This window comes from Salminus brasiliensis, chromosome 1, assembly GCF_030463535.1.
Source record: "Salminus brasiliensis chromosome 1, fSalBra1.hap2, whole genome shotgun sequence".
Classification (NCBI taxonomy): domain Eukaryota; kingdom Metazoa; phylum Chordata; class Actinopteri; order Characiformes; family Bryconidae; genus Salminus; species Salminus brasiliensis.
The window spans coordinates 61,252,581-61,270,117 of NC_132878.1; the positions used below are offsets into that span (position 1 = coordinate 61,252,581).

Sequence of the window (17,537 nt, forward strand, 5' to 3'; positions counted from 1 at the left end):
CTTTATCTTGATATGTAGTCAATAGCAGAATATCAGGGGTACAGCAAGCAGTTTATAATAAACTGTTTTCACAGAAAAAGCTTATCTTAATACATGTAATATAATAAATGTCAGTACATGTTGTAAAAGCCTGACACATCTCACAGATGGCCTAAGTTGGTACTTTTACACAGGATTAAAAAAGAATAGTAATAATTTAACCATACAATGTATTGAAGTGTATTGAATTGAATTGTACAATATCATATTACATAACACAATATCATATGAGCTTGTACGTAGTGCATTAAACTGGAACACCTAAACTATAGCCTTTCTTTCAAATATTGTTCTTTTTCTTTAATAAATAGAAAATGGAACCAATCACAATAGACCTAAAGGTACATTTTCAGCCACTCCTTAGTTTTACTGTCTTAAAAAACTGAGACACAACTGTATATTATCAAACTGAATTCTTCTTTAAATCTCTACAGAATATTTGTTTAATTAACCATCTGTTTTAGAGTTTAGAGGAATAAAACAAACTGTTTTAGCTGTTCAGAGTGATTAAACTACACATCTAATGTATGATGCTCTCAAAACCCCAAGAAGGAGCTTGCTATTTTAAAAAGGAAAAACAGTGGTGATATTAAAAAAAGGGTCTCTTGAGCATAATTTGATAAGCAGCTTCTAAAAATGACACTACTACTACAAGAAACCACCACAATCACCTGCTGCTATCTGCATTAATTCATTTTTAATGAGAATGTGCGTATGCAATCATAAAGTGCAGACTTAATACGTAGCACCCTACATAGCATCCAAAAACAATACTTAATAAGTACTTAAGTAACTTACTAATACTAGTATATACAGTTTTCTGTGATATAATTTTGAAAAATAGTCAGGTATAATAATAAATGATGCTATATAGAACCATTCGCTCACTGATGTTTTTCCAGAACCACTATAAAGGTGTTTTACACATTATCAACAATGAATCCCCTACACTGTAAACTGTTGGGAAACTGTTAGTAAGGAAGTAAATTAACCTGAGTAATTAACTTAAATTGATAATTAAGTAAGTTAACAAATTTCTTTTGTGTTTAAGAACTGGTTTAATATTAATAAACTGTTAAATCACTTTCACTCTTAATAAAAGTTAATAAAAACTTCCTATTTTCTCCCTGTAGTCCAGAACTGTTTGGTAATTTCCCTGTTCAAACACATAAACTAAACTGGGTGATCAGCTTAGTCAGGTGAGTTTGAGCAGGAAAATCACCAAACCGTGGGAACTGATGATCCTGGATAAATAAAGTCAGCTTATCTTTTAATGTTACATGTTACATCTAGACACTAGCACAATACCACTTTTGCTAACTAATCATTTTTTTCTTCAAAAACTACTTCGCTTTAAATTGAGCTGTTTTTAATTGAAGCACTTCACTTACAATAGGTTTTTATGCTCTCTATCACTGTACTATCCAAAAGGAAGAAACACAAAGCAAATAACATCACATCCCACAGAGTGAGTGTCTGCTATTTCAGGCAACTGGATCAGATTCATTCTTTTTTCCCCAGATCCAACATTTTGAGATCAGTATGAGTTCTGTATCTTGACTAGATACCTTTACATCTTCCAAAAAATAAGGATTGTGAGTGTAGCCTAAATTGTAGTCACAGTTCCTCTGGGACTGACCCTCTAAGACATGCTACTGTTTTCTTTGGAACAGCTCACTAGGGCTTTTGGCAGAAGGCAGAAGCTTATGGACATGGCAGGGGGAGGGGTCAGCCTGTGGATGTCATTTTGTACAACAGAGTGACTCATTCAAGGGTCATCCTTTGAAGGGCTATAACAAACAAATGCAGAAGAGGATATATTTGGGTAGCTTTCTCAGAAGGCCTCAATCTGACACGAGTAGATGCTTGGAAATATTCTGAAAGAATGAGTGTGTCAATGTTGAGTGCAGATAACAGGTATGGAGAGCATGTCCAGGAGACACTTTTGTTTGTTTATTAGACACACACGTGTCTTTGACAAAGAGCACATACTAGGCCACGTCAAGACGAGTCATTCCGCTTAAGTGCTTCAGCTGATACGCACGTCAGCTGTGTTCTTAGGAAGCATGATGTATCTGGGGTGGGGGGTAGTATGCTTTACTAGGCCGAAGCTTTAACTGCTTCCAGCACATCATCAGGTCCTATTTGTTGTAGCAGTTTAAAAAATCCCCTATTCCCCTTCTTAATCTAGCCAGCCGGTTTTTCCTGAAAATCAGAATCAGCATGTGATTCCATTTGCCAGAGGATAGGGAACAGGTTATCTTTACATCCAAAGTGTAAACACAAGGGTGTATAGCAAACATTTCCCTGTATACTCAGAAAACGACCTTGATGATCAGATAATTCCCTTGAATTATGTAATATGAATGGATGCTAAATGACTCTACCAATAAAGCATGTGCACAACTGATCAATATTATGCAGATTTATGATTTCCAAGGGAGTTGTCTATAGTTTTTAAGAAAAGCTAATATGTAAATACTTTATATAATAGGCCATCATGTTATTCCTTACTGATGGCTAATTTGAACACTTTGTGTAAAATTACTAGTATGCTCTTTTTGTCAAGAACTCAAACTATCTGGTGACAAACAGTGATAGAGTTAGAATTAGGACCAGGGCCATGGTTTCAGGACAAGGGTATGGGTTAGGTTTAGGGTTGAGGTTAGGGTTTGGGTTAGGGTCTGGGTTTAACATAGGGTTAGGGAAAAGATTATGTTTAATTTAACTGATATTTAGGTCCTTCATTCAGCAGAAACTAACTGATGGCAACTTACACTTTAATCATGTTACAGAGAATATATATTGGCTTAGTTATTAATGCTTATGGAACATTATCTATTTAGCCCTAACCAGTCTACAATTCATCAGGCCTATTTGTTAAGGATAAAAATATACTATTAATAAAAAGTTAAATAAAATGCTCAACATATATGCAAATGCAGTAACAGAAATGAAGCATTTGTTCTAAATGTATCTCCAGCAAGCACAAAAAAGTGTGACGAGGAATGCAGAATTATCTTATCATCAGTTGCTAACTCCAGTTATTTACAGAAGAAGAACAGTGATGGCAGAGATGAAAGATATGACTGAGGAAATAAAAACTACAGTATAAGTATCTAACTGTCCTAACGAAAAATACAATATACACTGTCTACATGTACTTTTCTTACAGAAGACCCACAATGAAGACAAGATATATATGGATTATTGAATTATCTGTAGTAGATACTACATAATCTAATTACATTACTGAATTATCTGTAGTAGATACCAAATAACCAATAGTAGTTACTGAATTATCTGTAGTAGATACTGAATAATCTAATTACGTTACTAAATTATCTGTAGTAGATACCAAATAATCTATAGTAGTTACTAAATTATCTGTAGTAGATACCAAATAATCTATAGTAGTTACTGACTTATCTGTAGTAGATACTGAATCATCTACAATAGTTACTGAGTTGTCTGTAGTAGATACCAAACAATCTATAGAAGGCACTGTGTTACATGTAGTAGATACTACATAATCTATAGTGAATTATTTGTAGTAGATTCTGAATAATCAAGCATTTAAAATCATGTAGGGTGCTATTGATAGTAACAATGTAAATGTAGTAGGAAAAATTGTATCAGTAGGAAAAAGACACTTTCTCAAAAGAAATATTAAGAAAACTAATGGTTATAATTTTATAAGTAAAGATAACACCCAATTTTAAATGGTTTCTTGAATGCATTTGGCTAGATTATCATGCTGTAGTGTAAATGTGCCTTTTTAGATGGTTATATGCAGTAAAATGAAATGGATTGTTTTTATTAAAATTGTTATTAAACTATGTGAGCTCATGAGTGAACCCTGGAGGGTTTTCTTCTGTACTGGAATAAAGACTACAAATATCTACTTTGTCCAGTACTAAGGCTCTAAAGACAGACTGCACAGGGCTCACAGCTAAAAACAGCACCTTAACACTTAACAGACGAAACCAAACATATATCTGTTGATTAGACTATTGATTGCAGGATTTATGAGAGATTTGTTATGACAGCACACAATCTATTACTGGGTGTAACACAGGCAGGTAATGCATGACGCAAAATCGGGTCAAAGTCCCTCCATTTCTTTCTTTGCTTTCCACACCCTTCAGTGCCTATTCATTACACGCTTGTCAATTCAGTATCACTCACCAGAGAATGGAGGAAAACCCACTGCATTTGTGTGTGTATGTGTGTTTAAGCTGAGTCAGTCCCTTATCTTGAGCTGTCTACAAGATAGTAAAAGAGCTAGATCGAAGGCTGCAGGACCTTGACCCAGTCTCCCTGCCCTGCCTACTTGCATGTGTTGCCTCTGAACTATGACAATGAAGGAACACACAGACAATCTAGGCAACCTTCACATTCACTTCCCCAAACAAAGAATGGCTGACTTTGGGTTTGTTCCCAGAGTCCCTGAAATAGTGAACAGGGCATACCATCATAAATATTCACTCGGTTTATTTTCACTAAAGACAGGCGCTCTAATCAAGACTTGCCAGGGTTTATTTGTTTGTACACTCTGCATGCAGGACTACCACTTTTCATTCTTTAGTATGATTCATGTTTGTCTGAGCTGTTATATGTTAGCATGTTCTTCTTCAATTGCCAAACCGACACAAACAGCACAAAAACATGTCCTGTTCAAACAAATGCTGAATGACGAACAGACCTAAAGCAAATATTTCTGCATAATCAAATATAACACTGATAGATGCAAATCGAAGATAAACACATTAGACACATCAAAGTAAATTCTTCTCTGAATAAGTACACATGTTTACAGTATAGTACTCTGCACCAGTCTTAGGCAGCCAAGAAAGTTGATTACGTCTGTTTGGCTCAGCAGTAAGCGTGTAAGAAAACTATACATCATCAGAATAAATACAAATAGACATAAATATGGTGAAAAAAATTTGTATGAAAAATTTGTATGTATTTGAATGTGTTGTTGGTCAGTAATGTTATTGATGTGTCAGAAAAGTGCAGTTAGAAAAACACAGATTGGGTCCTTAAATTGTAAGGACTGTGTAGATTTGTTCAGTTCCACCAGCAGCTCAGGACTGATGAACTAGGTACTGGATGGAAAATATAAGTACTGACCATCATTAAGGAGAGGATTAGAAATAGCTAAGCTAACACACACACATATAAAATCACTAAGTATTGTTTATTTGTATTATTTCTAATGTTAGTGGGGTTTTAGCAAATAAATGCTCATAGAGAAATGGCTTCACATATCATTTTCAGGTGCCTTAAATTTCTGCAGTACTGTCTGCTCTAATACTGTAATACTGTATACTGTCGTTGTCATATCAAATCCATTCATCTCTAGTTCACCATTTTGACAAAGCAGTTGTTATTTACATTGTGTGAGCATTTAATGATAAATGGACCAATCAAGATCAAGCTGCATCAATTATTGTTTTTATAATCACATCATAGCCCTCTGAATCGTGATTAAATCGAATTGTGAGGCCTAGAGATTCCTACCCCTATTAGCAAGTGACCCTGGATGACAGCAGACATACAATATCTTATACTCCAAATAAAAATTGGCACTATAAGTTTCTGACTTATAGTGGCAGCTTCCAGGGGCTCATGACCATATAACATTTAAGCATATAACAGTTTTGCTGCTGTGTATCTAAGATGTCACCATACATTTAAGTGCATGGGCAGAGCACCTTCAGGGCCTGTATGGGTCTCAAAGACGTTGATGGGGTTGAGCATGTCCTGAGCATTCCCTTGCTTATGGTATGTCGCCCTGGCATGAAAGGTCCTGGTCATGAACCGGGCTATCCCATTACTTCAATTACTGATCATGCCCCGCCTGCAATGGATGGTTAAGGCTAAAGACCCTTAATGTACACGTTATCTGCTGAATTTAACTAAAACATAACACATAAAATGTGCCATAAATGTTGCATATTCCACATTTTATGTTTTTCCAATATGTTAGATTAAGCAAACATCTAAGTGTGCATTACAATATGCAGATGTTGTACTTATTTCAGGTTACAATTTGCACACAACTGTAGAATTTTGGCTGATCGCCCAGCAGAGCTGTGCCATATGGGACATAATGACGTGAGTTCAGAGAGTTTAGTCTATTTTTGGAAGATGTTGCATAATGCTGTATGAGAGTTTGATAAAAGAGGGCTTAAAGATGATTGGAAAGAAAGTGGAAGTCGTAGTGGTTTGACTAATGCAGTCTCAAAGGGTTCTCCAGAGGGCCAAAGATTCATCATTCATCCAGACTTGTATACAGTAACTCACGTCTGGAAGGCTGAGTAATGTACTTCAAAATTAGCCAGCTTCAGACCACCTAATTCCTCAGGCCTCTCTAAGGTAGACAGTAAGGACCAAAGCACTTTAAAACAATCTTATATGAGGGCCGAAAAGGAATCACGGAAACAAAACATGGAGTGGAAGATAAATGATTAAATGATTGATGTTCTACTGCACACGGGCAAGCTATGGATACCATGGATAGCTATGGATCCAACACATTTTCAAGGTAATTAGAGATATCAGTGAGATAAAACAAGAGCTATCAGCAAGCAGAGTGACTTTTTAATATATATTAGTTTATTTAATATATTTTAGTTTCTTGTTGCCAAAGATGTTCTCAACAGCCCAGCTTCAAAATCATTGTGCTGTTCCACTGACCTGTAATAGGGAGAACAGCGTTGCTGTTGCTGCTACTTCAGGCTCAGAACTTTGGAGAAGCAAACAGCACAATGCTTGTGTGAACTGCATAATGCTGCATTAGCCGAGTCATATTTGTGACATGTCCTTTAGTTGTGACTCAAAGCTCGAATTACACTTTTCAGAATATAAGGAAAGCCCAGGGGCAAGAAATGCCAGTTTTCCATAGTGTTGCTTTAAAACCACAGAAACAAGTTAGCACAGTTAACATATATGTAGATATACAGTACTGTACAGAAATCAGATACCCTTCACCTGTTTCATTTCCAGTCAGAACAGTAATTAAATAGAAGTTCTTTTTTTCACTTTTCAGAAGATATTTCAAAGGAAATTAAAGCAACGGTATGTAACAATTTCACCTTAAAATAGCAGCTTCAAACTCAGGTTGACACTCCACTGACTTGTTAGAAAGAATAGTGTAATTGTCGTTGCTACTCCATGCTTAGCATGCTGCTAACAGCAGTATGTAACTGAAGTGCATGGAGAAGTACGCAGGACAATGCTCACGAGAACTGCATAACACTGCATAACCCAACTTCATACAAAATCCTGTAATGTTACTCAACCACCTCAGTCCACATGCTTACTTTACTTTTAAGTGATGGGATTGTGTATCTCAGTTTGATCAAAAACTGATGAGTAAAATGTGTCAAGTACAATAAGTGAAAAAAGAATTCAAAAAATGATACACTCCTAAACTCCTAAACATCTAGCAATTAAAACCCATCAGATATAGCACATCTCCACTGTCATTCCAGATCTGACAAATCCACAGATGTTGGTGTCCATTCTTTCACTGTGAGAAGACAACTTAAATCTGTGGGTCTAAAAGCATGTGGAGCTGATCAAGGGGCTCTGACTGAGAAAATGAATCAGATAAAAAAAGAAGGGGATCTGCAGATTAAATAAGCTGTTGGTGTTCTGAGAACAATAGACTGACCCCAAGTACACAAATAAGCACTAAAAAATGCTATTTATGGGGTAGAATACCTGATAATACCTGGATAAGACAGCTAATTGCATTTTAAACAGTCTAACAGAAGCTGTTTATGATTTCCAAGTTACAATATAACAATCACTTACTTTAAACAATTTGATTTGAGTAGTCCTTGAACTGGCACAAGCTGCTGTGAAAAGTAACCAAGCAAGCTTAATTAGTCTGTGCTAGAAGGCTCAGAATGCGCCCCTGTCCTAATCAGCATGCCATACTGCGTCATGTAGCACAGCAGACTGGTGGAAAACTCTAGACCCAAAGAGATATTTGAGAGGAACTGATTAATTCACAGCTTGCTTATTAACCTACACCTACTAAATCAATCTGCTTCCCTAAAGTTAGATACAAAAGGGAATGCCAGTGTTTGGGAATGGCCCAAGATTTGACTACACTGTATAGAAGGACTGTCACAAGTACTCAAATAAAGTCAACGTGAACCAAAAACTATAATGCATTTTCCTTTCCTACCATGACACTTGAGTGTTTACTGATGCTTGATGATTGGTGAGGGTGGAAGTGGTAGGGGGAGGTGAAAGAATATTATTGGTTTCTGTGTTTGAAGCATCACACTGATGTTCCACCTTAACAAAAACACTCACAGACAAGTTGGCAAACTTGTACGAAGAAAAACTATAAGGTGTAGAGCGGAGAGCTGTATGCGGAGACCCTTCAGTCTTGTGCCTGCATCTTCAGCACACCCGTGCAAACTTCCATGGCATAGCACAACTTTTATTATTGTATTGTTATGTATTATTACTTAATTATACCACAGTTGTGATTTCCTGAGAGCCACTCTAACAGTGCAAACATATCTTCCCATAATGGCCCTCTCATTGGCCTGTAACCTAGCAATGACCATCAGCCATTAGAAAATCCAATCCAAGTTCAGAATAATAGTTAAAAAAACATGCCAAAAATCCCCATAACCAATAATATCATGAACTAACAGAAAGCAATGAGCATGCAAATAACAGAACCAAAACATTCCCATACAAACAATGAAGTGCTCTAAACCATGATGCATGAGACATTTCTGTTTTTAATGCATCATATCGTAATCATGTTGCACCTCACTGTGAACCAGAGTAGAAACTAATATATAAGAGAACAGAGAGCAATGACCATTCCTCAGCATTTAAATGCAGCATGGCTTACATCAGCTGTTTTGTCTTTGTTGTCTCAAAATCTAATAATAAATATCAAGAATAGAACTGTAGTACACTCTCAATAATACACATTACAAAGGGTGTGCTATAACATGAGATACTGGCCATGTGTATTATTGGGTAAATATCATTTTGCCCCCCCCGATGATGCATGATGACATAATGCAGCAGGAAACCCGATGGACACTGAGCCTAGCTGTTTTTCCTAGTAAGGTTTATAGGAAAAACACATTTAGATTGCATCATGGTTTAACTGAGGTATTACAAGAAAAGAATACACATTCTTTAGTATAAAATGACCGCTTGGCATGTTTAACATTAGGCTCAACCAGTGATCAGCTCACTATGTGGTCACTGTGGAGAATGGAAAGTTCTATTTTTTGCATGAATGTGGCCTTTCTGTGGTCTCTTTCCTCCAGTTAAAGGTCATTATATTCTTCTATTTCCACACTGAGCTTTAAGACAAAATCTGACAGCAAATCTACTCACCCTTACTGCCATCAAAAATACTGTGGCCTTAAATTCAGAAAAATAAACACTAAACTGCCTCCTTTGTTGGATTAAACTTAGTTATTTTTAAAGAATTCAGAAAGATCAGACATTAAATATCAACATTAGTAATATGTGATTCCTTTACAAATGACCTTGTTCATTCCATGGTTATGACATTTAGTACAGTATAATGAATATTGCTTTAGAACAAAGTAGAAAATACAGACATTTGTTTAATATTCATTTTACTGTACTGTAAGGTTATGTACTGTATAACCATGGAATGAACAATGCCTTTCATCTACTGATTTTAAAAGTAGATGCTCAGTCCAAAAAGTGCACATAGACCTTGCTTACCTGCACCATTTCAATGCCCCTTTTCCTACAACACAGACAGAGAAGGGGGTTAGAGTGTATAGTATTGAAATGTTACTAGTGAATAATGGACAGGAATTTATACAATAACAAAACTGACATTCAACAGAATGGCTGTTTTAAACAGAAGTGGAAAAAAGTGGGGGAAATCCTGTTACTTGGCAACCTTAAAAAAGAGCTTTTGTAAGTGAGGATCCCTCTCTGGCTGAGGACTGCTCTCTCACACACAAATAGGGCTGAAATTCTCCACATTCCCGCTTACACACACACACACATACATGCACATTGTAGCTTCTATATTTTCTATATTGACATTAATGGGGGGGGGGGCAATATGATGACATTGTCTTGTTATTGTGATAATTTACACACACACACACACACACACACACACACACACACACATATATATATATATATATATATATATATATATATATATATATATATATATATATATATATATATATAGATATATATATAGATATGCCTAATGCTTCAACATGAAAGAGCTCTTGCCCCACAGGCCTGTAATTGCACCAGTTTGTCAGGCATGCAGTGGAGCAACATGCCTAAAGACTATAAAAGCAATCCTTCAACATGAGATCTTGATCAGATAGCAAAGTGAGGTTGATGGCTGATTCTGTAAATGCAGTGCTGACAACACAAGTGAGTCATGTGACAAATAAGAATGACAGTGGCTTCTGTTTTAACCCCTCAACTTGCAGCTTACTATTCAGTTGTTAATTTACTACTGAAAATGATTTGGTTACTACTATGGACGTATTATGTAAGGTGGCTACACTTTTACAATTTCTTATGTTTTCTATTTATTTATTTATTTATTTATTCTGCTCATGGTGAGCAGATGTTTGTTCAATTTGAGTATTAATGACCACTGCTATTATTGACTTAATAGAGGGGCAGGTGGAGAAGAAGTCAACAATGGCTGCTGCAGACAGGCCATACAACTTTCTAAAGTTGACCCAGCCAAGCTCTTCATTTCACAGCAGTGTTTTACAGATATCTTGTAATTCGCTCTAAAAGTAGCTTTTTGTTTATGTTAGCCTCACTAAGATCATACAGATTTCTACTACCCTGTGTTAGCCTAATGTTAACATTAAGCTAACAGTGGTCAATTTCGGTATTTTATAGCTGTTCTTTAGATTAATTTTAAATATTGGAAGCTTACAACAGACATTTAACCAATATATTCTTTACTTTGGATGTTAGTTTTGATGTCTAAATGATACAAAATCAAAAAAAAGAGTGCTGAATGCACCCTCAGTTAGAAAGTTATGGGAATATATTGCTGTAATAGACTCTATACACTTGCCTCCCCTAACTAGAACGAACAAATCTGGACACACTGTGTGCCCATGTGTTTGGCGGAAGGAAAAAAGGCCAAAGTCAGGCAGAGACTGCATATTTCACAATTTCATAGACTACACAACAACAACTAACATATCATCGCTGGTGGGCAAACACCTCCATTTTCACCTTTCACCAGAATATGAATCTAGCAGTTGTTCTTGGGTTACAATTCTGTGATGAATGGACCAATAGAAATGCTCCAAAATAATCTTTTTACATTTACTCTATTAGAAGTTAAGAGTTTTTTTTCTGCTCATGTGAATTTGACAATCTGGAAATAAGAGGTATTTGCATGACAGTGAGGAAATATGGAAAATGGCATGGAGAATGCAGGTTTGTTTATGTGTGTGCTGCAACAATCATGATTACTAAATGTGTTTTGGTTTGGATGTATGGTTCTAAAACAAAAGAAAGTCTCTGCTGGGAACCATAAATAGTTTCACTGTAGTGTTTATTCACTGAACCCTCTCTAGCATATGCTTGTTTTAAAGAATACAGTTATTCCTAACAACATATTCTCTCAACATACCAGACATTGGGGTTTTAAGGGTTTAAGCCTTAATAATGGATGATGTGAACATGCCTGCCCATCATGTTCACACAACTTCTCTTCACAAACCAGTTACCACTAGACGTGTGCTAAGTAATTCCAAAGGTAATTCCAAAACACTGCCTTGTCTGCATTAATCCTGTTCCTATTGCTTGAACTTGTTGTACACTTAAAACAGAGGTCTAGTAACTTTAAGGAAAACTTCCTGTGCTCTACTACAAAGCTAGGCTTCCTGGAGAGGACATACTGTTTGAATCAATAGAGTAACAAGTCACAAGAACTGTCCTACATCAGACACCTAAGAATGTGCGGAGTCTCCAAAGATATGCAAGCTATGCTACTCTTAAGCCTCTCAAAAACAAGGCAGCCAGCTTGGTGCTCACCCAGGTAACTCACCCAGCGCACTTTGTCCAAGCTCTGCCTTTTTATGGCCAAAACACCACAGACGCCCATATTACTGTATCATTAAGAGTGCTCCAGAGCAGCTTTTTAGTTCAAACAAACTCGAAGCACAGTTCCCTGATGCAATCTCGGATACTGTAGCACACAACGTCTGTGAAGGGAGTCCCCTAGATAAGGACTGCCCAGATAAAGATCTACTGGCAAACACAAAGGACTACATGAGTACAATGATACGCTGTCCAGGATTCCAGACAAATACAGTATATTACACCAAACACGGTTACTGGCAAAAAGTGAGTAGAGTGAAAGACAAATCTGCCTTGATGTTGTTCACTTTATTCACTTGGAAATGATGTACACAGTTCAATCAATTTAATCCAATACATTACATAATAATGCATGTTTAATGTATGTATCTGTTGCGTTGCTGTGACGTAAAAAACATGTATCATGTATACATGAATTTTTATTTTTAAATTTTTTTGTTAAGTTTAGTTAAAGTTAATGCAAAAAATTTGATTTCACGCAATTTTAGTCAATCATTATCAATATATTATATATATTTTTTTCAAATATTGATTTGTCCACTAGATACAACATATCATTGCTGTCACATGAATATATATAAAAGCAAGGGAGGTGGTGGGTTTTAAACTAGCACCCCATTAGTATGGATGGAATTCTAATATCTTAAGAAATAGCACATAACAGCATTAATCCAAAGGGGAGCTAAAGGGGGAGGGATGGATTAACATAGAGAATGATAACATTGGGGATGATTTTGGTCATTTCTGACCACTCCCTTGCACATATTAGCTTGTGGTTTGAGTGTAATATCAGGAAGCTATAACAGTGTTTGTTTTAAATTAAATGTGTTTTTACAAAGTTGAATGCTAAATTACATTAACATATTTAGGTATATGGAAAAATGTAATCAAGACACTACTTTTTTAATCACACTGAATTATGAATTTCTGAATTATGTGAATTTCTACACCACTAATTTATAAAATACAAAAAGTCAAGAACCACCCAAATAGATTTCATCGCTATACAGAGTGATGTCTCAGCATATGAACACACATCTTATGTCTTAAATAAGAGCTGAGAAATTACAGGCTTGTAATCTCAACACAGTGATGCTTCTCCACAAATTGTGAACGCAGATACATTCTCACTGAGTGATGGTTGGGAAATGAATCAATTACCAATTAAGAACACATTTGTGACACTTGTACCACCAGTATTTAAAGAGTACCTGGTTATATGGGTATTTCAGTTTTAAACATTGTAATGATTTCATTTTCATATAGATGAGATCATCAGTGAACAGTACTGCTGAATGCAGGCTAATAGCACTGCTCGTATTACTGATGAGTCTTTTTTCTGACCTGTTCCAGTTGTGTTAAGACCTGATGTGCTTAGACCCTTTTTAAAAGTCTATCAGAACTCCTGAAAATTGTGCTAGCAATTAAACACTAGATGAGAGCCTGGAGTAAATATTGAATTGTGATCTGTGAGAGCAGATAAGGGTGTTTGCTGCCGTGCTAAAGGGTTTCGCTGCTGGACGCACCTGCACATGTCCACAAAGGTGAGGAAATTGAGCTTTTTGATTTTCTTCTCGCTGAGCCAGTATCCCACTCGTTTTCCTCTCCCAAACGTCTGCATCTCCGCAACTGGGGCTGGGAAACTGGGCACAAAATTGCAAGAGTTACTAAATTAAAGGTTGGTGTTGATCCAAGTGGATGAGTTTACACCAGCAATCATTCTTAGTAAAGCGGGGGAGAAACTAGTGGTGGGGCATTGCATTACGTAACAGTACGCTGTTCTGAGGGTATCCCACACATCATCAGTCATCATCATCATCTCCTGAGCATAGAACAACTGTATGTATCTGTATCATCATTAAAAGTGCATTATGACCTTAACTACGTTACAATGTCATAATAACAGCAGAATATCAGGGTAAAAATGTTTTTCCTCCATGTAGAGGAGCAAGCAGTTCAAGCAGTTTTCATTGTCTGGTTCTCTCTGGCAGCCATATGGTAATTGGGTGACTTATCATCAATCATTTTTTATGTAATGAAATAATGACAGAATTTCAACTAAATTAATAGTGATAGTAAAAGTAATAGCTGTACTTAATATAGCAAAATATTGGTTTACTATGTGAAGGTAATGATTCATCACAATTTCCGTTCACCTATTTCAAAATGCCATTCATTCAAGATCCTAAACGAACAGAAAATGTTTTTTAGGAAATGATGGAATATTTTGGAAGATTCTGATGGAGGAGAAACATGGTAATTTCTTCTCCTCTATTTTGTGAGAATGGGCTTCCATGGTATCATAAAATGTACTAATAACACAGAAGGGAAAGCTAACATTAAGTACTTCAGTAATTAACACTGTAATCACTGTACTACTACTACTACTTATTTTTTGCATTTATTATTTGACCCAAAAGTGCCCTAAACAGAGAAGCCCACAATCTACCAACCTCACGGGCTCCTATTTTACCCCTGGATGCAGTAAGAAGGTCCACTGCAGTTCTTCATGTTCTACAGACAGGAGTTTTTGTCTGGTGTGTTTGGAAAGGCACTACTGCTGATACTTCATTCTTTCACAGGAGAAAGTGCACTTTTATTTGAGTGTGGCTTTATGGCCACTCTGCCCTGCTCTGATTCTTGGCTACCTCGCCGATGAGTGGGTTAGTTCGATATGTTCAGTGTATCCAGCGCTGGAGGCTAAGAGAAAAGCACAGTGAGGGTAATGTCGTGGTTCCAGCCTACCTTACGAAAGCAGTGCCAGAATGCCGGTGCTGGTATGTCTCTCCTGTATTTCTGGTCAGTCTACTCACAGACCGACGAGGAACAGCCAGTAGTTGCCTCGTGAGCAGTAAAGCAGCAGAAATGTGGCTATCCTGGGTTTTTTTTTTTTTTTTTTTTTTTTTTTTTTAGAGCAGCCTATAATGCTAACAGTTTTTTTTAGTGTATTAAGTTTATCCCTGAAGGAAAGTCACATTGTTGTAGTCCTCCTGCACGGCAGCACTTTCAGAAAGGGGTCTGTAAAGCCTGGTAGTGGCAGTGTGCAGCCTGCTGGTGTGGCTCAGGCTGTTCCTCTCTCAGGAAAACCATCTCTGTCCGGCGCTGCTTCACTCACACGCTCCGTCAGCTGCCAGCCTGCGGTGTACGGGGATGCGCTCTGATTGGCCACGACGACAATGGCTCCACCCCATATGGGCGGGTCTTATTGTACGTCCGTGTCAATGGCAGTCGAACTTTGTGTGTGTGTGTGTGTGTGTGTGTGTGTGTGTGTGTGTGTGTGTGTGTGTGTGTGTGTGTGTAGTTTATACTGTATACACAGCCTTAAGCAAAGGTATGGTCAACCCGGTTCAAATGGCACGTTTGGGTCATTTTCTAAATGCAGAATTGAATATGTCTACACATTTCGGACACAATTACTACTTATTTTCTGAATTTAATTATTTTTTTCAAATATATTAAATTAAGCAAATAAAACACTTGTACAATCATGCAGATGTGGACCAACAGCTTCAGCTAATGTTTACATCAACCATCAGAACAAAGAAGGCCTCAGGGAATCCGAGCATGGCACGGTTGTTGGTGTTAGACGGACTGGCTCAAATATTTTTATAACTGCTGATCTCAAGGGATTTTCAGCACAACTATAAAGTCTAGAGTTTACTCAGAATGGTAATCAAGAAAAGGCATTCAGTAAGAGACGTCTTTTAGGACAGATATGCCTTGTTGGGAGAGACTGGTCAGAGACTGGCCAGACTGGTTTGACCTGACAGAAAAGCTAAGGCAACTCAGATAAGCACTTGGTGCAGTTGTGAAGGCGAGTGGACAAGCATCTCAGGATGCACAACACATCAAAGCTTGGAGGCCAAGAAGATGGAGAAGAGTATCACAATTTGGTGCCAACAGCATGAATCCATGGACCCAACCTGCCCTGAGTCGACAGTCCAGGCTAGCGGTGGTGATGTCATGGTGTGGGGAGTGTTATCTTGGTGCATTTTAGCCATCATCGCTTGAATACCACAGTATACTGTTGCTGACCATGTGCATCCCTTCATGTCAATCATTTACCCACTTTCTAATGGCTACTTCCGGTATGATGATGCATCACGTCACAAAGCAAACGTCATCTCAAACTAGTTTTATAAACATGATGATGACTTCAGTGTTTTTCAGTGATCTTCCCAGTCACCAGATCTAACTCCAATACAATACGTGTGGGAAGTGGTACAACGAGAGATTTACAGCATATAAGTGCTCTTGAAAAATCTGCAGGAATTATGTGATGCAGCCGTATCAATATGTATCTCAAAGGAACGCGTCCAACGTCTTGTGGAATCCTTGCCATGAAGAAAAATTACAAATACTTTAAGAGCAAAAGAAGGCCTAGTATTATTATAGCGTTCCTAATAAAGTGCTTGTGTATAGGTTTGGGATAGCTGTTGGTTAGAGTGCAAATATTTCAGACAAGACAATCATATTCAGCCTCCGCCTTTAACCCATTTGTGCAGTGAACACACACATGTGCTCACTAGTGAGCAAACACACACAGGACAGCGAGCACATGTGCCCTGAGCGGTGGGCAGTCATTGCCTTGCACAAGGGCCCAACAATGGCAGCTTGTCAAGCCCAGGTATTGAACCCACAACCCTATTATCAATAGCCTGTTGCTCTTACCACTGAACCACCACTGTCATGAAGCTGCTCTCCTAGTCTGAGAATTGAACCCTGGTCTCCCTCACAACAGGCGGGATCCTCACCGCTGTACTAACTGCGGTTAATTTATAAGACGGTCCATTAATTTTTTTATATTACAGTATTTGACTATATTCAAATTTGTATTAATGAAGTTAATGAACCAATATGTGCTGAGTACTCTATGCTAAATGAATATCTACCAAACCTGATATGCCACAGCTTGTTTTGCTTGGGCTTTATACTTTTTAATTTGCTCTGCATCTCTTAACAAGACATCATAGTGGACCTTACACAATATAACAACCAGGCAGAGAGTTCATTTCTGGAATGAAACATGTACATTTATAATTGAATAGAAGTGAATCACAGTCCTAAATATTTAAAAAAATAAATAAATAAATATTTAAATTAATTAATTATTTTAGAAAAACAATATTTAATAGTGTCATATATTTGATATTACATGTTTTATTCTAGGTTCAGGCTTAAAACATACAGCAGGGCAGTGGTCCTCCAAGATCAGGACTGAGAAGCACTGGCTGTGGTCATCTGCAGCACACTCAGAACGTGCGTTTCTAAGACGAGCCTCTGGAGGGCAGCACTGCACACAGCGCTGCCATTAAACTCACCAACAAGCCTTCCACTGGACCCCGGATATCACC

At 37.3% G+C, this 17,537-nt stretch overlaps 1 protein-coding gene across 1 annotated transcript in view; it reads right to left on the reverse strand.

Moving 5' to 3' along the window:
* The window catches only part of itpk1a (inositol-tetrakisphosphate 1-kinase a), a 27,500-nt gene extending 12,225 nt beyond the window's left edge, over positions 1 to 15,275 (reverse strand). The window contains exons 1-3 of the mRNA XM_072684936.1: positions 14,929 to 15,275; positions 13,710 to 13,826; positions 9,793 to 9,817 (exon numbers count right to left, since the gene is read on the reverse strand). Coding sequence (XP_072541037.1) covers positions 9,793 to 9,817; positions 13,710 to 13,804 — 120 coding nt within the window. The 5' untranslated portion in view covers positions 13,805 to 13,826; positions 14,929 to 15,275. The remainder of the gene's footprint in view (positions 1 to 9,792; positions 9,818 to 13,709; positions 13,827 to 14,928) is intronic.
* Positions 15,276 to 17,537: the final 2,262 nt, after the last annotated feature.